General features: G+C 40.2%; 1 protein-coding gene across 2 annotated transcripts in view; it reads right to left on the reverse strand.

Moving 5' to 3' along the window:
• The window catches only part of ABCA4 (ATP binding cassette subfamily A member 4), a 203,038-nt gene that overhangs the window by 28,242 nt on the left and 152,921 nt on the right, over positions 1 to 21,875 (reverse strand). For both annotated transcript variants that reach the window (XM_056819098.1, XM_056819097.1), the window contains 9 exons: positions 20,641 to 20,827; positions 16,246 to 16,340; positions 15,245 to 15,277; positions 13,655 to 13,760; positions 13,470 to 13,544; positions 13,015 to 13,184; positions 11,474 to 11,651; positions 3,817 to 3,932; positions 1,894 to 2,041 (listed from right to left, as the gene is read on the reverse strand). In XM_056819098.1, the coding sequence (XP_056675076.1) occupies positions 1,894 to 2,041; positions 3,817 to 3,932; positions 11,474 to 11,651; positions 13,015 to 13,184; positions 13,470 to 13,544; positions 13,655 to 13,760; positions 15,245 to 15,277; positions 16,246 to 16,340; positions 20,641 to 20,827 (1,108 nt within the window). The remainder of the gene's footprint in view (positions 1 to 1,893; positions 2,042 to 3,816; positions 3,933 to 11,473; positions 11,652 to 13,014; positions 13,185 to 13,469; positions 13,545 to 13,654; positions 13,761 to 15,244; positions 15,278 to 16,245; positions 16,341 to 20,640; positions 20,828 to 21,875) is intronic.

The raw sequence follows: 21,875 nt of genomic DNA on the forward strand, positions 1-21,875 counted from the left end.
CATCCTTGACAGAATCCTATATCATAAAAACTCAATAAGGAATGAAGTTGGAAAAACTATTGGAAATGAAAGGTCTGTAGAGGGACTGTTGGGGATGGATAACAGGACTGAGAACCAAAAGTGACCTGGGATCAAACTCTAAGAGCCCACAAGTCAGAGCTGAGAGGGTGCCTATTATTGCTGTGTCCCCTAAGGATGGAGCTCCACTGATTTTGTTTGGACAGGGAGAGAGGTAGAGAGAGAATACTCTGAGAAAGTTTAAGGTTTAGACATTTATGATTTATCACTCCAAGGTATTTTGTGCCAAAATAATCTTAGTACTTAAAAAGGCAGCATGGTATGATAGATAGAATGTTGAATTAGGAGTTGGGAGATCCTGAATTCAAATCCTAACTCACACAGTTACTGTGTGAACCTATGCAAATCATTTAAATTCTTAACTTCAGTTTGTCGATCTGCAAAGTGGGGACAAGAATAGCAACTTCTCCATGTGATTGTTGAAAGAAACATATAAGGTAATTTGTGTAAGGCACTTTGTAAAACTTAATAAAGGTAGATAGATGACACCATGGATAGAGGGCTGGGCCTGAAGTCAGGAAGACTCATCTTCCTAAATTCAAATCTGGCCTCAGACAGTTACTAGCTATATGACCCATAGCAAATCACTTAACCCTTTTGCCTCAGTTTCCTCATCTGTCAAATGAACTTGAGAAAGAAATGACAAACCACTCCACCGTATCTCTACCAAGAAAATCCCAATTGGTGTCCCCAAAAGTTGGAAACAACTGAAATGATTAATCAACAAGAAAACAGTAAGTTTTAGCCAAATAAATACTAGTTCTTAATATTTTCATTTCTAGTCATCTAACTTCTTGCAAGTTACTTAATTTCTCATAGCCTTAGATTCCTCATCTGTAGAGCAGTGGGAATAAACAGTTTATTTATTTATTCATTCATTTTTTAAATTTTTATTATTATATATTTTATTATTTATTTATATTATATTAATGAAAGTATATATTAGTAGTAATATTTATTTTATTTTTAAAATATGGCACCTACTATGTGTCAGGAATTGTGCTAAGTACTTGTAAACATTATCTCCCTTGATCTGTAAAATGTAGGGATGTAAAGGGATGTAAAACAAAATTGATGACTGCTAAGTTTCCTTCCATTTTGAAATCTATTTGTTGCTATTTAGTCATTTTTTATTTGTGTCTGACACTTCATGAATTCTATTTTGTGGGTTTTCTTTTCTTTTTCTTTTTTAAACACTTACCTTCCGTCTTAGAGTTAATACTGTGCATTGGCTCCAAGGCAGAAGGGCAGTAAGGGCTAGGCAATGGGGGTCAAGTGAGATTTTGTAGGTTTTCTTGGCAAAGATACGGAAGTGGTTTGCCATTTCCTTCTCCACTTCATTTGACAGACAAAGAAACTGAGGCAGACAGGGTTAAGTGTATTGGCCAGGGTCACCCAGCTAGGAAGTGTCTAAGGCCAAATCTGAATTTAGGGAGATGAGTCTTCGTAACTCAAGGATGGTACTCTATCCACTTTGCCACCTGGCTGCTCTTCTAAGTCTATGGTCCTCTTAAAAATGATCCTTGGCCCTAGAAAATTCAAAGACTATTTTTTCCCCAAGAAGCCATGGAATCCAAAGGTCCCTCAGTGTTCATGGAATTGAATTAGTAAAAAAAAAAAGACAAAACAAAAAAAAAAACTCCCTGAGAAGTCAAATCAAAGAGAATTTAAGCAAAAACCAAGCTTTTGGGTGGAGGTGCCCTTTCTAGGATCCTGGGTTACTCTCAGCTGCCCTGCTATTGGATAAATAAATACCTTGTAGGAGGATATTGGTTCAACAAGGAGATGAAGAGGATGGAAGAGAAGTGTGCTCACCCTGTTATTCTCAAACAATTCGAGGACAAATGTAATGGCACTGCTGTTGATACCGATGAAGAGATTAGCACAAGCCAAGGCCACGTAAGCTGTGCTGGGCACATCAAACAGGAAAGAGGCAGGGTACATCATGGGGATGACAGCCCATCTGTTTCAAACACCCAAACACAATAGGACAGGTTTTCAGTTTCTATTTCCTTTCCCATTCCTCTAGACTAGAATATATTTATTTCCCGGCTGTGCATTGTAAAATATTTGAAATAGTCAGAGTTTCAAGGGGGATAATGAGACAAACCATGCCTCAAGTCTTGCCTCCTGCCATCTTCTTTTCTGGCTCTTTCCCCACCATATTCCATGTTAGACACTCAAAGTAGTTTAACCAACCTGATTTCTCAGGCAACTGACACTGATAAGCCACCATCATTTTGGACTACAAAAAGATCAACTTGATTGGGATTTCAGTAACATCTGGAACTTAGAATCTTGATGGTGCAATAAAAAAGAGTGTAGGGTTTGTATTCAAAGGACTAGGGTTCAAATCTCTACCCTGGTAGATACTATTCGTGTAATCTTCAGCAAATTACTTGATCTCCCTGAGGCTCAGTTCCTTGTTTGTAAAATTAGAGGTCAGACCAGATGACTTCTAAGCTCTCTCTTAATTCTAACCTGTTTTCCTATGACAGAGACATAGTCATTCATTATAGGGGTTCATTAGAATTATAAGTTAATTAAATTAGAGCTGAGAGGGACTCTAAGGATCATCTAACCCTACTTTTAGAGATGATGCCTGTCACACTAACAGAGACTAAGTGACTTGTCCAAGGCTATACAAATTGGCAGGGATAGGAGAAAGAAAGAAAGAAAGAAAGAAAGAAAGAAAGAAAGAAAGAAAGAAAGAAAGAAAGAAAGAAAGAAAGAAAGAAAGAAAGAAAGAAAGAAAGAAAGAAAGAAAGAAAGAAAGAAAGAAAGCAAGCAAGCAATGGAAGTTAAGTGACTTGCCTAGCATCATCCAGGGAGTAAATGTCTGAGGCCAGATTTGAACTCAGGAAGATTGGGGCTACTAGCACTCTGTCTACTAGGCAAGTTGTCCTTCTAATTCTACAGATCTCTTAAACATTTTAGATTTAAATCCTGGTCCTTCCTAATTCCAGGCCTGGATCTCTATCTGCTCTGCTATCTAGCTGTGCCCTTCCTCCCCCACTAGAGGTACCATTCTTTATATCATGCCTCACTATCCCTTATATTTATTTGCTTTGTGAAGAATATATGAAGAGAACCCATAGAATTAAGCCAATTTGGTTTCTGGTAATGCTTTTTTTTTTTTTAAGAGAGTGAGTCAAGTCAACAAGTATTTATTAATAGTTTGTAATGTGCCAGGTGGGGAGATGAAGATGAAAGAGACATTCATTGGGATAATTAGATTAATTAAATTGGATTCATCCCAGAGTTCTTTTCCTGGTGTTGACTTAATGTAAGCATTTCTGCAACATTTTTGAATATAGATCCAAGCAAAAATGACTCTTGTCAATACTGCTGGAGAAAAGGCACAGAGGAGAAATGCAAGTCGGAAAGGGGCATGAAGTGAGGGAGAGGCTGATCCCCAGGTCACAGAGAAGAATGCACCTCTAGGGAAGAGTTCTCCACCTGAACTAATTGGACACTTGGCAATTCTGACTCCTGAGGTCTCTTCTAGCTGAGGATCTAAGCTCCTAGAATACCTTTGTCTGAATAATACATCAGTATGCTAAGTCTACTGCAGGCTCCTGGCCAGCAAATACAACCATCTGGCTGGACTTGTTAGAAATGGGGCTGCCCCTGCTCCTTCATATCCAGTTGGGAACCTCACGCAGGAGAGGACGATCTCTTGTAAGGAGGCTTAATGCTAGGTTTTCTGCCCAGCCTCATCAGCTCCAAATGACTTACCCATACAAGAAGAGCAGTGCAATCAGGGCTGGAAGATTTTGGGGGGAAGTGTATGCTCGCTTCTGAAATCCAATGAAGATCCCCACCACCAGTCCAGCACTCACAGAATAATTGACCTGGCAAAAAGAAAAGAAGAGGGCAAAATCATTTCAACTTTCTAGACCTCAGTTTCTTCATCTGTAAAATGGGCAGCTGGGTGGCCCAGTGGAAAGAGCGCTCTGTCTGGAGTCAAGCAGACTCATCTTCATGAGTTAAAATCCATCTTTAAACACTGACCCTGGGCAAATTATTTAACCCTGCTTACTTCAGTTTCCTCATTTGTAAAATGAACCAGCGAAGAAAATGTTAAAAATCACTCCAGTATTTCTACCAAGAAATCCCAGAACGGGGTCAGGAAGATTCAGTCTTGACCAAAACAACTGACCAACTTCCCAATTCCAAGTATAGTGTCCTATCCACTATGCCATGCTATGTGAGAAAGAGAATGGGAAATTTTTTTGCAACAAAAGAGAAGGAATTAATCTGCTTCACGCTGAAAAGGAAGATATGGAGTGGAACTTTTTCTAATAATAATAATTTTTAAATTGCTATATTGGAGAGGAAAATATCATGAATACACATGTTTTCTCGTGGAAGCCCTAATGTTACTGTATGAGATGTCAAGGTTCTAGGGGACACAGTTTGGGAAATGTTAGTTGGATGGTGTTCAAAGTCTTCCTCTAGTTCTAAATTCTATGATTTTATCTGTCTAAGGAGCTTTAACTTCCTTGACAATGTTGTTAAGTCACCTTTCAGTTGTGTTCTGCTCTTCATGACCCCATTTGGAGTTTACTTGGTAGAGATTCTGGATTAGTTTTACATTTCCTTCTCTAGCTCACTTTAGAGGACAGAACTGAGGTAAACAGAATGAAGTGACTTGTCCAGGGTCAAACAGCTAGTAAGTGTCAAGCCAGATTTGAACTCATGAAACATGAGTCTTCCTGACTTCAGGTCTATCCAACAGGACACATATCCCAAGGATTTGGATCAATTCTTCTCAAAGGTTCACTGCACAACAAGAGACTCCAAAGATCCATGGAAGGACAAATCTGTCCTTTTGCCACTGGCTCATTACAAGTTTATAGAATTCTTCCTTTTGCAACTTTGGATTCCTTTTTCCAATCCAGATTTAGGTTAATAACTCCAAGAATCCATAAGCCTGTTAAAAATCTACTCATCTACAAGTTTTACTTAAACTCTCATATTGTCAAGAACCTATAGATAGAATCAAGAATAGTGGGTGGAGATTGCAAAGATTCCAATTTAGTTTTGATGCTTGAAGAGCTTCCCAAGGCTACAACTGTCCAAAAGCCAAAAGGGCTACCTTAAGAGATGGTGAGTTCCCTATCACTGAAGGTTCTTAATTATAGACTGAATGACCACTTGTTGGATTATAATTTTTGTTGGTGTTTTTCAGTCTTTATTCAGTCTTCTGCCACTCCTTGTGACCACATTCTGGAGTTTTCTTGGCAGAGATACCAGAGTAATTTTCATTTTCTTCTCCAGCTCATTTAACAGATGAGAAAACTGAGATAAACAGGATTAAGTGACTTGCCCAGGGTCACATAGCTAGTAAGGATCTAAATCAGATTTGAACTCAGGAAGATAAACCTTCCTGACTCCAGGACTCAAACTCTATTCCCTGTTCCATGTGGCTGCCCTGTGTTATAGAGGAGATTCTTTTTTATTTATGGGTTTCTAGGTTGCCACTGAGCTCCCTTTCAACTCTCAAATTCTGGAACTTCTTTTATCTTTGGGCTCAGGGAGTTGAGCCTGGAATCAGGCCTCTGTTCAGTTTTTATTCATGGTTTGAATGAAAAAACTGCAGATAAGGGAGGGGACTTTTCCCATCATGTCTCAAACTAACTGAACAATGGGTAACTGTCAGCCTCAAGTATAAATTCTGTTCACAGCTTGACTGCAAAGTTAATGAAACACATGAGTGATGTTTAATGGTTCATTATCGGTTGGGAGGTGCTCATTGATTTTAGCCTAGCTTCTTTCAGGATGAGGGAAGCACATGCCAAATGAGATGCTCATTTGAGGGGCAGCTTCCAGAGCTTCATGCCCTTCACGGAGATAGGTCTGGTCATGCTTTCCCTGTGGGCAGCAGAGAGTGGAACAATTCCAAGAATGATGATAGACAGAGTTGGAATGGTGTAATCACACCTCCTACTATGCCATCAACACATCAGGAACAGGGGGCAGCTAGGCGGCTCTGTGGATAGAGACAAGAAGTCCTAGATTCAAATCTGATACTTCCTAGCTATGTGACTTTGGGCAATTTGCTTAACCCCCACTTCCTAGACTTTACTGCTCTTATGCCTTGGAACCAATATATAATATTGATTCTAAGACAAAAGGGGAAAAAAGATCAGGGACATAGCCTCCAAGACTGTGGAAAGGCACAATCTTTTCCTTCTTATCCATTAAGAAACATAGACCCCCCTCTTCCGGGTAAACATGGCTGCAATCTAGACGCGACTCGCTTCCCCTCCCCAGCACTGAACGAAATAGACTACCTCAAAAGAGCATAAAAATTACCTTTGGAAGAACGGAGGGACTCCCCAGTACCCCACAGAAATGAAGGTACATGGGGTTTGAACATTTCCACACTATAAGGAGGAGGAAAAGCTCACACAAAAACTTGAACTGAGCTGCCCCTCCCCCCGAAACCAGAGTAAGCTATCAGAGCTCTCACTGGGACAGCAAGTGAGTGAGGAGTGTCTCTGTCTGGCGGGGCATACCAGGGTCCTTGGGATCTAAAGACTGCAAGGAAACAACCTCTCAGGGCGGTTTCACGGGAAAATCCGGCGCTGAACAAAGGGGCAGCCGTGCTGAGAGGCTGCGCTGAGCAAAGGGGCTGCCGCCCTGAGCACAGGGGCCTGTGCTCTAAGAAAGCTTGGAGGCTGGGAAGAACTAGTCTGAGGCAACCTAAATTCACAGAAAACCCGCCCACATCACCAAGACCCCAGACCAAAAAAAGAAAGTGGAATAAAACCACCAAAGGGATGGCTCACATGTCCCAAAATCAAGCCTCCAAGAAGAAAGGGGGGAAAAAGTGACTATTGAAAACTTTTATGGAGGGAGTACCCAAGGAAAAGAAGAGAATGTGGATGAAATCCAAACAAAATCAGAACATGCCTCCCAAAATGGAAACTATCCACAAGCTCTGGAAGATCTCAAACTGGAGCTTACCCAAAAGATGGAAACCTTTCGGGGAAAAAAATGGGAGAAAGAGATCAGCAATCTGATAGACAAGACTTCACAATTGGAGAAGGAGATGGAAGCATCTAATAGAAGGGCAGACAAAGCTGAAAAGCAAAACCAGTCATTAACGACCAGAATTAAGCAACTGGAAGACAGCGAGCATGCCCAAAAGATAGAAACCTTTTGGAAAGAAAAATGGGAGAAAGAGATCAGCAGTCTGATAGACAAGACTTCACAATTGGAGAAAGAGCTGGAAACATCTAACAGAAGGGCAGACAAAGCTGAAAAGCAAAACCAGTCCCTAACAACCAGAATTAAGCAAATGGAAGACAGTGAGATTACAAAACAGCAAGAATCAACAAAGCAAAGTCAAAAAATTAATGAATTAGAAGAAGACATGAAATATCTCACTGAAAAGGTCACAGACTTGGAAAACAGAGGAATAAGAGACAACTTCAGAATTATTGGTCTCCCCAAAAAACCAGAGATAAACAAAAACCTGGATGCTATTCTACAGGAGATTATAGAAGAAAATTGCCCACATGTTCTGGAGCAAGGGGGCAAAATAGAAATAGAAAGGGTTCATAGAACACCCTCTATACTAAATCCCCAAAAGACAACCCCAAGAAATGTAATCGCCAAATTCAAGAGCTTCCAAGAAAAGGAGAAAATCCTACAAGAAGCCAAGAAGAGGAGCTTCAGATATAGGGGGGCTCTCATAAGGATCACACAGGACTTAGCGGCTAACACACTAAGAGACCGCAAAGCATGGAGACTGGAACAACCTCCAGGAAGTGATGCAGAGCGAAATGAGCAGAACCAGGAAAACATTGTACACAGAGACTGATGCACTGTGGTACAATCGAAGGTAATGGACTTCTCCATTAGTGTCAATGCAATGTCTCTGAACAGTCTGCAGGGATCTAAAAAACACTATCCACAAGCAGAGGATAAACTATGGGAGTAAAAACACTGAGGAAAAGCAACTGCTTGACTACAGGGGGGAAGGGGATATGACTGAGGAGAGACTCTAAATGAACACTCTAATGCAAATACCAACAACATGGAAATGGGTTCGAACCAAGAACACATGTGATACCCAGTGGAATCGTGCATTGTCTATGGGAGAGGTGGTGGGAAGGGGATGGGAGGGGAGGAAAAGAAAATGATCTTTGTTTCCAATGAATAATGTTTGGAAATGACCAAATGTTAGACCCTTAAATGTTAAAATATGAAAACTGAAGCCCTCATCCATCACTGGCTGCATTGCTGGGGTTGTACTTATGGGGGGATGGGCTACTCAGTACCCCAAAGTTCATATACACAGTCCTTTGACTAAAAACATATTCCAATATTATTAAGTAGAAGCAGTCCCCAAAGTAGTTAAAAGGAGTTCAGGAAATGAAAAGCAGATAAAAGCAGTCAACAAGAAGTTTCCTGGAAGTCTCAAGAGCTTCCCTTCAAAGTCCTAAAAATTCTTTTTATGCTCTTCTTGTTCAAGGGGCCCCCAGCTAGGTCAACCCAAACTACCCCAGGTCTGCACCATAACTTCATTATTTAAAAACAGCCCTGGTCAGTGTTGTGAGAGTGTGAAGGGCTGACTTTTATCACCATCAATATCTTGGTCCACAGCAAGTGTAGGGCAGTGAGGAGAGGACTGGACCCAGGGGCAGAGAATTTGGTTTCAAATCCTAATCATGATGGTTACTGGAGCTACAGTCTTGGAGCAAGCCAACTTCTGGGACTCAGTTTCCTCATCTATAAAATGAGGGAGATTAGACTTTGTTGCTATTCAGTCATTTTCCTCTCTTCATGATCCCATTTGGAGTTTTCTTGGGAAACATACTGGAATGGCTTACCATTTCTTTCTCTGGTTCATTTTACAGATGGGGAAACTGAGGCAAACTGGGTTAAATGACTTGATCAGAATCACCCAGCTGTTAAGTGTCTGAGGCTGGATTTGAACTCAAGAAAATGAGTTTCCCTGACTCCAGGCATGGCACTCTCTCCCCTGTGTTACCTTGCTACCCCTTTAGATTATACTAGGTGATATCTAAAATCCTTTCCAGCTCTGAAATGATGGTCCTAGATTTGAGGATTTCTTAAGCCATCCCCAAGAGGATATTAGTCTAGGTAACAAAATATGGCGATGTCAGAGGATCTTTGCCAAAACTCCTTCAGCAATGGCCAAGGTCAGGGAAACAGTTGTTGCCCCAATAATGCAGAAATGTTTTTCAGAGTGATGGGATTCTAATTTTATGAAGGTTTATAAAGGCCCCTAAAGTAGAATTGTGGTAAGTATTGAATTTCACAAGGGTCTACACCACCATGAACCCTATCTTCACTGGTCTTTCTAGGTCCTTACGAACCAAACTAATGTTGGGTACTGATGTGTGACTCAATAACTTTGGAAGAGTAAATACTGACCCTGGGAATCACAAGTCACTCACCCTCTCTCAGTCTTGGTTTCCTCATCTGTAAAATGAGGATAAAAACATCTATAGACCTTAATTCATAGGGCTGATGTGAGAAACAAATGAGTTTCTAAGATCTTAGAGTTTGAGCTGAAAGCATCTTTAGAGTAATTTATTTTCTCTCTTTCCCACTTTTCCTTGCCTCCATTGAAAAAGAAAAAGAAAGAAAAACCTCTTGTAATAAATAAATATATATATAGCCAGAGGCATCTAGGTGGTTCTGTAGATAGAAAGCCAGACCTGGAGATAGGACATCTCAGTTTCAAATCTGGCTTTAGACACTTCCTAGCTGTGTGACCCTGAGCAAGTCACTTAACCCCCTTTGCCTAGCTCTTGCCACTCTTCTGACTTGGAACCAATAATAGTGTATTGACTCTAAGACAGAAGGCAAAGATTTTTAACAAAAAAATTCTACAAATAGACATAGTCATGCAAGTCAACTACTTTCATTTGCCATGTCTGAAAATGTATTGACTCATTTTTATCTTGAGTCAATCATCTCTCTCAAGAAGAGGACAGAATCTAGAGACGGAACATCTTGGGTTCAAATCTGGCCTCAGACACTTCCCAGCTGTGTGACCCTAGGCAAGTCACTTGACCCCCATTGCCTAGCCCTTATCACTCTTCTGCCTTGGAACCAATACACAGTATTGATTCCAAGATGGAAGGTAAGGGTTTTATTTAAAAGAAGAAGAAAGAAGAAGCAGAAGCAGAAGCAGAAGCAGAAGCAGAAGCAGAAGCAGAAGCAGAAGAAGAAGAAGAAGAAGAAGAAGAAGAAGAAGAAGAAGAAGAAGAAGAAGAAGAAGAAGAAGAAGAAGCAGCAGAAGAAGCAGCAGAAGAAGCAGAAGCAGAAGCAGCAGAAGAAGCAGAAGCAGAAGCAGAAGCAGAAGAAGCAGAAGCAGAAGCAGAAGCAGAAGAAGCAGAAGCAGAAGCAGAAGCAGAAGCAGAAGCAGAAGCAGCAGCAGCAGCAGCAGCAGCAGCAGCAGCAGCAGCAGCAGCAGCAGCAGCAGCAGCAGCAGCAGCAGAAGAAGAAGAAGAAGAAGAAGAAGAAGAAGAAGAAGAAGAAGAAGAAGAAGAAGAAGAAGAGGACAAAATCAAAGATCACAAAGCAATTCAAAGTATTGGTGGGGTGAGGAGAGAAGCAAGGGTGGTTCTAGCTAATTAAGGGCTAAACTCAATTGTCTCTGTATTTCATAAGAGATATAAGCATCCTAAAAAAAAAAAGAAGAGGACACACAATGTCATCATGGATCCTCTAGAATCATGGTTGGTCATTGACTTGATCAGAACATCTAAGTCTTTCAAAGTTTTGGCTTTTTTAGTGTTATATAAATTATTCTCCTGGTTCTTCTCACTTCATTCTGCATCAATTCAGACAAGTTTTCTTAAGTTTCTCTAAAATTGTCCCCTTCATCATTTCTTCCAGCACAGAGTGTACTAACATGTTACAGTCATATACACCCAAAATATATTCTATTCTGCCATTCCCCAATTGATGAAAACCCCATCGGTTTCCAGTTCTTGACCACTAGGGGAAAAACTGCTATAAATATTTTAGACACATGGGTCCTTTCTGTCTTTCTTTGACCTCTTTGGTGGTACACCTTTAGTAGTGGAATCACTGAATCAAAGGGTTGGCACAGTTTAGTCAATCCTTTATCTTGCAGATGAGGAAACTAAGGCTTAAAGAGATTGAGTAACAACCAATGTCACATAGGTACTAAGGTGACAGAGGCAGGATTTGAACACAAGTCCTATGACTTCAGAGTCAGAACTTTGTCCACTGAACCATGTTGACTATGAAACATTTGCAAACTTTAAAGAAATGTCAGTTATTTTATTATTGCTTCTGATACTGCCCCAGGTCACCTTACAGTGTTTCCACCTCAGACCAGAGAGATAACAAATGGAGAGTCCATCAACTGGATACTCACAATGTCCCACAGGAAGTTGGTGACCCAGTAGGTGGTTGGGCTCACACCACTAACAAACTGCAGGTGCTTGGCTTTGCTCACCCTCTCCTGGATCAGATAGAGAACAAAGCTGGCTGGGATAAAGGACATGGCAAAGATCACACAGATGGCCACCATGGCATCTATGGAAGTGGTCAGCCTGCAAAGGGACAAAATGGGATGGAGAAGATAGAGCACATTAAGAGGGAATACAGGAAGATATCAAGCCTGCTCCTTTACTAAAGTTTTTAAGCAGCTCCCAGAATTCTGGCTATGTCTCTCCATTAAGAATTTCTCTGGGGGTCAGCTAGGTGACTCAGTGAATGTTTAGGCTAAAGAAGAAAAGGCTCAGGGGGAAAAAAAAAGAAAAGGCTCAAAGGTGGCCAAGGATGACTTTGGCTCTATCATCAGAGGACCTGGGCCAATTCCTGCTTCTGGCATTTTCTATCTGGATGAACTGAGGCAACTCTCTGGGATTCTATTCTTAATCTATAAAATAAGAAGATTTGAAAAAAAATATTTACTAAACTCCCTTTCTAGCTCCAGAATTGGGATCCATAAATTTTATCTTTGTTTTTAATTTTGATAATTATATGTCAATCAAATTGGGGGTTTTGGGTAATCTTTTATGTTCTGTTGTATGCATTTAAGAACACTATTCTGAGAATGTCCACAGGCTTCACCAGGTTCCCAAAGGGAGTCTATGACATTAAAAAAAGAGATGAACCCTTCTAGAGTTAGGAATAATTAATTTTTAAAAAATACTTAACTTCTGTCTTAGAATCAATTCTGTGAATTGATTCCAAGGTAGAAGAATAGTAAGGTAATGGGAGTTAAGTGACTTGTCCAAGGTCACATATCTAAGAAGTGTTTAAAGCCATATTTGAACCCAGAGAACCTCTTGTCTCTGGATCTGACTCTCAATTCACCGAATTGATAAGGCTGTCACGTGGGAAGGGGATTAGACATGGTCTCTTTGGCTCTAGAGGGAAGAACTAGGAACCAAAAAAGCAAAAATTGCAAAGAAGTTCATTTAGGTTTAATAAAGAGTAGGGAAGGGGGAATTTTTCTTGCCACTCAGTTATCTGAAAGTGAAATGAGCTGTCTCAGGAAGTAATGGGTTCCCCCTCACTAGAGAGTTTCAAACAATGATTACATGACCACTTGGGAATTTTTTTGAGGGAATGGGTTGGATTTGATGGCCACTGAGATCTTTTCCAATTCTGAAATTCCAGTAATCTATTTGCCTATGATGGCCTCAGACCTAGAATGGATCTAAGTGGTCATCTTATCTGACTTGTTCATTTTTTTACAAGTGAAGAATCTGGATTAAATGACTTGGCTAAGATTGCACATATTCTAGGTGGCCAATCCCATATGAAAACCCATATCCTCTGGCTCCAAACTTGGGGTTCTTTCCATTGTACTAAGCTGTTTCCAGTTCACCAAAATAGAATGAGGAAAGATGGTGGAGAGAGGAGGCAGGGAATGATGTGATGATGGACAAATGGCGGCTCGCTTACACTGTGATCTCAGAGAGCTGCTCCTTGGTGAGGTTCAGTGGCTGGTTTATGAGGGTGATTCCAAAGTCCTCTGGGTCCATGGCTTTTGGCAGCTTGGCTCTCAAGATTGCATTGTTAGCCACGTTGAGGAAAGTGACCATTGCGTGCCAACCTTTATTGTTGAACCACACCTAGCAGATGAGAAGGGGCAGCACTTTATTCATCTGGGCCACTAACACAAGGAAACTGAAACACTGTACTCATCATCATGACTGATTTAATTTGAAAATAGCTGCATTGGGGAAAGAAATTCAGAAAAGAGGAAAGTACACAATGTCTAGACATTCCTCACCAGATTTCAACTGGAGGAGGGGTGGAGGAAGAATTTCCTTCATCTGGGAAAAGAAGAAGAAAAACAACCAGACCATATGAAACTCAGCGCCTCAGGGCACGTTCTGATAACTCAGGTCAAATACCTTAATGTTGTCTTCAGTTTCCAGATACTTAAGGAAATTGGACATTTCTTTGGAAGCCTCTAAAGTGGCAGGACCCTAGAAGAGCAAAGGAAACAGGCAAGAGAGGGATCCCTCAGTTACATGGGTGACCTTTTTTCATCTTTTAAGTAACCCCCCCAAAAAAAACACAGATGGGGATCACTCACCCCGCTCACATTCATAAGTTGACCAAGGTCTTGTAAAAAATCAACTATCTGTTTCCCAGTGATGCAGAAGACTGGGAGCTTTCCTCCAATGGAAATCCCTCCATACCTGTTTAGGGAACAGAAAACCCTCAGGTCAGTGCAGTGGCCTTGAATCTAATGGCCTTGAAAGCCATATGAGGATCCATTGATGACTGTTAATTGCAAAGGAGAAAAGACTTTGGGGAGAGGGTAGAATAGGGATACAGATCATGATAGTTGACTTCCAGGATTTGAAGAATAATCACATGGAAGATCATACGATCTCAGGTTTTGAATTCAAAGGGACTTTACAGGCCTCTTAAATCCAGCCCCCTCATTTTAAAAATGAGCTATTAGGGTAGGTGGGTGGCTCAGTGGATTGAGAGTCAGGCTTAGAGATAAGAGGTCCTGGGTTCAAATCTAACCTCAGGTACTTCCTAGCTATGTGACCCTGGGCAAGTCACTTAACCGCTATTGCCTAGCCCTACCACTCCTGCCTTGGAACTAATACCCAGTATTGATTCCAAGATAGAAGGTAAGGGTTTAAAAAAAAAAAAGAGATATTAGATTTTTTTAAACTTGTTTTCAGAGAGCAGAACTGAATGTACTAGTTAAAAATTACCCTCCTCCCTCCAAATTAGGTTAGATGTCAGGAAAATCTTAATAATTACAGTTTTAAAAAAATTGTTCTGGGTTGCCTCAGGAGACAACAAATGGGTTTCCATTTACTGGAGGTCTTTAATCAGAGACTAGATAAGTACAGGGATCCCTTCCACACCATAGGGGTTAGGGGCACAGCACTCCTAAGAAAAAACCTAGACCTAGAAAATCTCTATAAAATTTTTCAGCTGTCCTTCATACCAGAGAATTAGTCTGAAATTTGTTTTCTTCTATACAGTATTTACTGGGTCTATTATGGTATTAAAAGATAAAATACTTTGATATCCTATAATATGGTATATATATATATATAATGCATTTCTGAGTTGCTAAACTTTTTCTGTGTTGTCTGCTGGCCTTTGCATGTCATCAGCGGTTTCCACAAAACTCCCCCCAAATTCCCATTTAATTTCTTATGCTGACTTGCAATATATCAAGATTGCAGTGGGAAATGTCAAAAGAGATGCCTGTACTTGTCAGGTAGGTTTTAGGCTGGATTCTTGTTTAGATGTGGATTGGGCTAAAGTCCTTTCCATCTCAGGGATTCTGTGATCTGAGGTATACATGATCTAGTTTGGGATTCTATAAGTGTGTTAAAGAAGGAATAAGGCTGAGGGCTCCATCTATTCCCAACCCCTCAGCCTTTCTCTGTCCTCAGGCTGAAGGGCCACAGGACTTTCTTAAATAGCCCAAGGACCCTGTGACTATATTTGGTGACAGCATGATTATCCTCTAAGGGGACAGGCCAGCCAGGGGGATTGAGGGGGGCATGGGGAGTTCTCCTGCTACTCCCAACAGCTTGCTGAGGTCAAAGACCTCCAGACTCCATTCCAGATTAGAGATGGGGACCCTACTCTGTATGAACCAGAGATTTAAATTCCTTAGAAAAGGATGAGAAAAACAGCTTCTTACCTTTGTTCATTGACCCAATATTTGCTTTTCATGCTGAAAAACACAAATAAAATCAAGTAATGAAATTGGAGTATTAATATTAGTTTTTCTCTCTTAACATTTACCCATCCTTTACCCTTACATTCTTCATCTAATTCTCAGAGACTTTCAACTTTCTGGCATGTCGATAAATCTTTAATATGTAATTTAAAAATGTTTTTCTTTAATTTCTAAATTCTAAAAATTAATTCTAAAATTAATTTAATTAACTTAATTTAAAAATAAAGTCTAAAAATTAATGATTTCTAAATATACAAAAGTATGAGATAGTTGCAATAGCATCTGAACTCATCTATATTACATTGATGAGGCTTAGGAGAAATCAGCTCTTCTCTTCTTTATACTTTTTAGGAAATATTCCCAGAACAGATGGGAAAAGAACAAAGCAGAGATAATGGGCTGAAGAGCAAAGTTGCCAAATAGGAAAGAAACTGATTGATCTCTGGCCATTAGTAACAGATGACAAAAGTCTCTCTTGTTGCCCATCATTGGCTGACATCTTTCCAAAGAGTCCAGACTGGGATTTAGGGACTGACCAAGGTTGGTCCTTCTGTAAAGCCTCATTAAAAGTTCATTTTCTTCTCTCAGATCAGGAGTATTTCAGAATCAAGTTCATTACTATGAATGTTTTATTATATGTCATAAATATATCAGGCTCTACAGTAGGGACTGGGGACATAAAGACATGGAACAACTTATCTCCTAAAGGAGCTTCTAATCTACTGGAAAATTTAAAAAAGTGATTCTATAGGTCATAACTGCTGGGAGCATCTGGGGGTGGGGGGTAGAATTGACCCCAAGAAAAGAGGAAAATCTGAATTTTTTTGCAGAAAAAATCAGACCTAGAATGTTAGGATATAAGACATGAACACTTTGGGCTAGAAGTCCTTTAAGGTCCCTTCTAATTCTAAATCTAGAATCCTAACAGCCTCTCCAGAAGGCTCCTTTCCATCTCTCCTTACCTGCTTCTTAAAAGCCCGGGATATGTTTTTACCAGGAAGTCTGAGATGTTCCTGTTGGTGAGGTCCTGCAAGATTTCCATGCTGCGCTGTACTCTCTGGGGACAGGAGGGAAGAATTCCCATTAATTACTTAGGAATCTAGAGTCCCATCAATTTCAGAGACCTCTGGTTAACTGAAGAGTTTTTTACCCTATCAAAAACAATGCCTTCTATTATCTTAGAGGATTTGTAGATGGTAGAATGTGAGAGCAGGTCAATGTGTGTGCATTTGGCCACCAGATGGGGGTATTGCTTCAAATTTAGGAGCACATTTTTTTTTTGTTATTTTACTTTTTAAATAAGTCAAAATCAACTTTCCAAATGAGCAGGGTACACACAGCCATTAATGTACTTTAGTTGCTTAAAGCTCCTCTCTTTCCCTTTCCCTTCCTTTTTTACCTCCTTTTTTCTCACTTCTTTTTGTTTCTTTTCCCTTGCCAATGGCATCCATGGGCATTGCCAACTGCCCTATATAACAAAGGTTGCTGACCTGGAGGACAGTCTTTTTCAAATAATATCTTAATCTCCATCTAATCAGAAAACTTTGGACTTTAACCCATCTCTGACCTGTTTTCCCAGTCCAAAAAAAAAATCACTTTAAATTTATTTTTTCTATATTTAATATATGCCCATCTTGGCTCTGCTGGTAGAATGTAAACTCTTGAGGATAGACATATACTAAGTCTCTGGTGTAGTATCTAGCATATGGTAAGTATGAGGTAAATAGGTGGCTCATTGGATAGAATGGCTGAGCCTGGAATTAAGAAGACTTGAGTTCAAATCTGGCTTCAGACACTTGCTAACAAGGTGACCCTGCAAGTCATTTAACCTCTGTTTGCCTTAATCCACTGGAGAAGGAAATGGCAAAGCACTCCAAGAAAATCCCATTGACAATGTGACCATGGATGGTATCATGAAGAATCAGACACAACTGAACAGCAACAAGAAGTGCTTAATAAATATTTGCTCATTGATTAATCTAAGCCAAAGGTTCTTCATCAAAATCTGTGAACTTATTATTTGAGAACTTGAATTTTTTATCTCTGAACATCCAAAGTCTTTTTTCTTTGATATTTTGGATGTTATTAGCTGAATGTTTTCAGTTTCTTTCAGGAAATGATTAGTGGATTTTTTCTTAGTGCCTTCTGCTTTAAATTGGTCTTAGACATTTTCTTTTATATCTTGAGATATGGTGATCAAATTATTTTTTGTTTGGTTATGGTTTTCAGAGTTCAAAGAGTCCTAAATTTTCTTTCCTTAACCCATCTCCTTGGTAAGTTTTATATATATCTTTATATATACATATATATAGTAGATGTAGGTATATAGTAGATGCCTTACACAGTGCCTGACACATATTAAGCACTTAATAAATGCTTTATCTCATCTCTTATATTTTTGTCTATTTTTTTTACTCATTTGACTTTATTCTAATATTTCTTGTCTCATGGATTCACTGAATTCTATTGGTTTCATTCTATTTTTCCAGGGGCTATGACCTGAATAAAATTTTCTGCCTCCTATTTTAATCCATTTATTTTCCTTTTAGTTTTTTTCCTATTGATCTCTCATTTCATTTTTTTTAATCCTTTGCTTCATTTCTTCTAGACATTCTGTCGTCTTTGTGGGCAAACTATTTTTTTTTTGGAGGTTCTGCTATTGGTTGTTGTTGTGAAGTTAATTTCATCTTATATTTCTCTTTGCCTCAATGTTGTTACATTTATTCATATTTTCAGCCTGAGTTCTTGGATAAAGCTTTTGTGTTCAGTCCAGCCCCTCCGCACTCTTGGATGGGTGGTACAGTCTCTGTTTGGCCCTGTCCCTTTGTAGTCTGGATGCTGATACAACTGTCAGTCTTGAAAAGGTGGCCAACATGAGTCCACATCCTCTCCCTTGATACCTGGTTTCTCCTTTGGTCTCCTGCTGGTACATCATGTTTTTTGGCCTTAGTCAGTCGTTGCCTTCTTCCCCTTGATGATCCTAGACCCAAAGTGGACATTATCACACCTATGGCCTTGACAGGCCCAATCTGGAGGTTAGAGGTCATGCTGGCCTCAGGTCGCTTGCCCAGCCTACCTAGCATCAGCTGGTGCTGAGTTGGCTTTGTCTTCTGCTGTGGCTCTCGGTACTCCAAGGAGGGCATGGGCATCCCTTCTCCCCTTGTGTAGCAATGAATGGAGGCTGGTTCTGTCCCTTGCTCCTGCTTCTGTTCTGATAGGTCAGGGCTGAGACATAGCCTCAGATTCCTAATTTGTGGAATTTACCTTGGCTTGGATCCCTGTTCCAAGTATTGGCTGGGTTCAGGTTTTTTTTTGTTTCTGGAGCTCACATTGGCTTTCCTGGTGCAACCAACTTCTGGCTTCCATATTTACCTGGACTCACTCCTATTCTTCTGGTGTTTTCTAGCTTTGGGTCATCTTTTTGTATAGTTGTGGACTAGCTGGAAGAGCTTACTTTTTGGTTTTATAGCATTTGTTTTTCGATGATCTTTCTCATATATTACATTTGCTGAGGTTTATGTGGGAAAGTTTGGCTTCTCTATGATCTTCTCTTTTGTATTTTTTAAACCCTTACCTTCCTTCTTAGAATCAATACTATATATGGGTTCAAAGGTGGAAGAGCAATAAGGGCTAGGCAATGGGGGTTAAATGACTTGCGCAGGGTTACGCAGCTAGGAAGTATCTGAGGCCATATTTGAACCCAGGATCTCCCATCTCTAGTCCTGGCTCTCAATCCACTGAGACACCCAACTGCCCCCTCTACAACCTTTATATGATACAAATACAAAGGTTTCTCTTTTGCATATGGTAGCATTTAATGAAGTGTTTTATTCATTCATTCATTCATTCATTCAATGTGACTAAAAAAGGTAAGGTTGGGTCTCTTTCCTGCTTTAATTGAAGATTTAGCCACTATATTCTGGGCACTGTGTTAGTTGCTGGGATTACAAAGATAAAAACTACGTTAGCCCTTGACACAAAGAGCTTATGCTCTGCTTTCTGGGAGGGATGGCATGTACACAGGTAAGCAAATATAAATACATGTAGAATCATTTGGGGATATTAGCAAATGGATAATCAGTTGTTTAAGGGGGGGTGGCTCTTATAGGAAGGCACATCCGAACTGAGCTTTGAATGAACGTAGGATTCCCAGGGAGCAGTAGTAAGAAAGTGTCATAGGTTTAAGGGACACAGACCAAACAAAAGCATGGAGATGGGAAATGGCATGTCTGGTAGAGGGAAAGACACGTTGGATTGAGAGAGTGGTGTAGTGGAACAAGGTGCGCCATCTTTGTTGTTGGAACTGGTCTATTTGTGTGATATTGGGCCTCAGTTTTCTTATCTGCTAAATTGGGGAGGAGAGAGGGGAATTGGACTATATAGCCTTCAAGGTTCCTTCCAGATCTAAATGCCTGATTCTATGTTCTTAATTAGGTTAGTTGGCTGGACCACAGAATGAGCAAGAGAGAATAATGAGTTATCAGTCTGAAAAAGTAGGCTAAAGCCAGGCTTTGAAAGGCTTAAAATGCCAGAGGGCAGGGGTATGCTAGAGCCAACAAGCCAATTGCTAAATTTTCTGTTTTAAAAAACCCTTAAATTCCATTTTAGAATCAATACTGGGTATTCGTTCCAAGGCAGAAGAGCAGGAAGGGTTAGGGACTGGGGGTTAAGTGACTTGCCCAAGGTCACACATCTAGAAGTGTCTGAGGCCAGATTTGAACCTAAGACCCCCTATCTCTTGACCTGGTTCTCAGTCCACTGACCCAACTAACTGCCCCCAAATTGTTAAACTTTTATGAGCATTTATACTTTGGCAAATACTACAGATCAAGAGTTGGAGAAAATATTAATAATGCAGATTAAATTTAAAAGAATTGAGTATGTACATTTGTTTGCTTTTCAGAGAGTTGGTTACTAAACATCTACCAAAATGTCATTGCAATGGGGAGCAATGAAGGTACTTTGCCCAGATCTTCCCATTCTTGAGAAAGAGATGGACTATAGGGAAATATAGGCTATAGGAATGATGCTCTAAATTGGCATGTAAATGGTTAGGGAAAGACAGAGAATAGAAGTGGGCTGAGACCATCATGCTGAACACAAAGCAAACCCTCAGGAAATAGTGGCTGGGGATGGAGTGGGAGGGAGGATTTGGTGGTCATTCTGCCCTTTGGTCTGGATCCTTTTCTATATTATCTCCTACAGCTCCCTCTGAGTATCTCCCAGGGAAATGAGGGTCTAGTATAATCCATTACTAGGCTCTTTTTGGCTAGGATGGATCATTTATTTATTGGTTTAAGGTTATGCTTAGTAAGTCTGGCACAACTTTCATCTTTCCTTAGGAAGCTGCATGGTACCTCAGGAGGAGGGGGCCCCCCTGCCCCCTCTGGGCATTCTGGGAGCATCATGAGCTTTTCCTGGGTGCTGCACTTGCAGGAGGGAGAGGGGTTATCTGGTGTCCACTTTTGCTTCTGGAACAGCTGAGTCATATTAGGAGAAGCAGAGGGGGTTTTCCAGGATGTTGAATTGCCACAGGGATAATTCCTGGATCAGGAAAGAGAATATTTTAAATCCCAGTTATGACATTCATAAAATCCTCAGAAACAAGAGGAAACACTTGGCCATATCCTGTTGCATTAGCATTCAATTCAATTTAACAAATATTTATTAAACATCTACTATGTGCAAGGCACAATGCTGGGAGAAGGGATTCTGAAAGAGTTAAACAGGTTCCTAAAGTTAAGAGACCTACAATAACAACATTGACTTTTTCTTCTCCTTTTTTAAAAAATGTTCCCAGGAACCTCATTATTCTGCAAGCCTATATCAGCCTTGGTACTCACACTTAACATTATCCTCATTCCCATTTGCCCCTCTGATTGGAGGATACTTAAAAAGCTCCTCCCAATGTTTCCATTTGAAGAAGGTACCCAAGCCAGCCATCTCTTCATTTCCCACCTCTCTGAGATTCTGTCTTCATCTGTAAAATGGGGACAATAACACCTCACAAGGTTGTCATGAGGCTCAAATGATATAATTTAAGATACTTTGCCATCCTTAAAGTGCTCTATAAAGCATAGATATTACTATTAAGAGGCAGTTAGAAAAAGGGGGTAGCAAGCTAACTTTGAAGATCTGAGTTCATTTGCATTTTCCCTGTTCTGGATTTCTCCATCAGATCCCAGCACCAGGCACTTCTCCACTCTTTTTAGTTTTCTTTTGTGTGGTGTCTTCCCCCATTAGACTGTAAGCTTCTTGAGACCAGGGATGATTTTTCATTTCCACAGTTGTATCAGCAGCCCTTAACATAGTGCTTGGCGCATAGTAAAAGGTTTAGTAAATGTTTATTGACCATTGATTTTTCTCCTAGACCTGTGATCTCATTCTTGTTTGGGAATTTCCAACGTAGAAACTTTTTTTAAACACCATCCACATCCCAAGAAAGAACTGAGGGAGCAGAAATGATGGTTCAATGGGGATATGATTGGTGTTTTGGCTTTAAAAAATCACTCTACTGCAAGTATGAATAACATGGAAATAGGTTTTGAATAATGATACGTATAACCCAGTGGAAATGCTTGTCGACTCCAGG

The sequence above is a fragment of the Monodelphis domestica genome, chromosome 2 (assembly GCF_027887165.1).
Source record: "Monodelphis domestica isolate mMonDom1 chromosome 2, mMonDom1.pri, whole genome shotgun sequence".
Lineage (NCBI taxonomy): Eukaryota > Metazoa > Chordata > Mammalia > Didelphimorphia > Didelphidae > Monodelphis > Monodelphis domestica.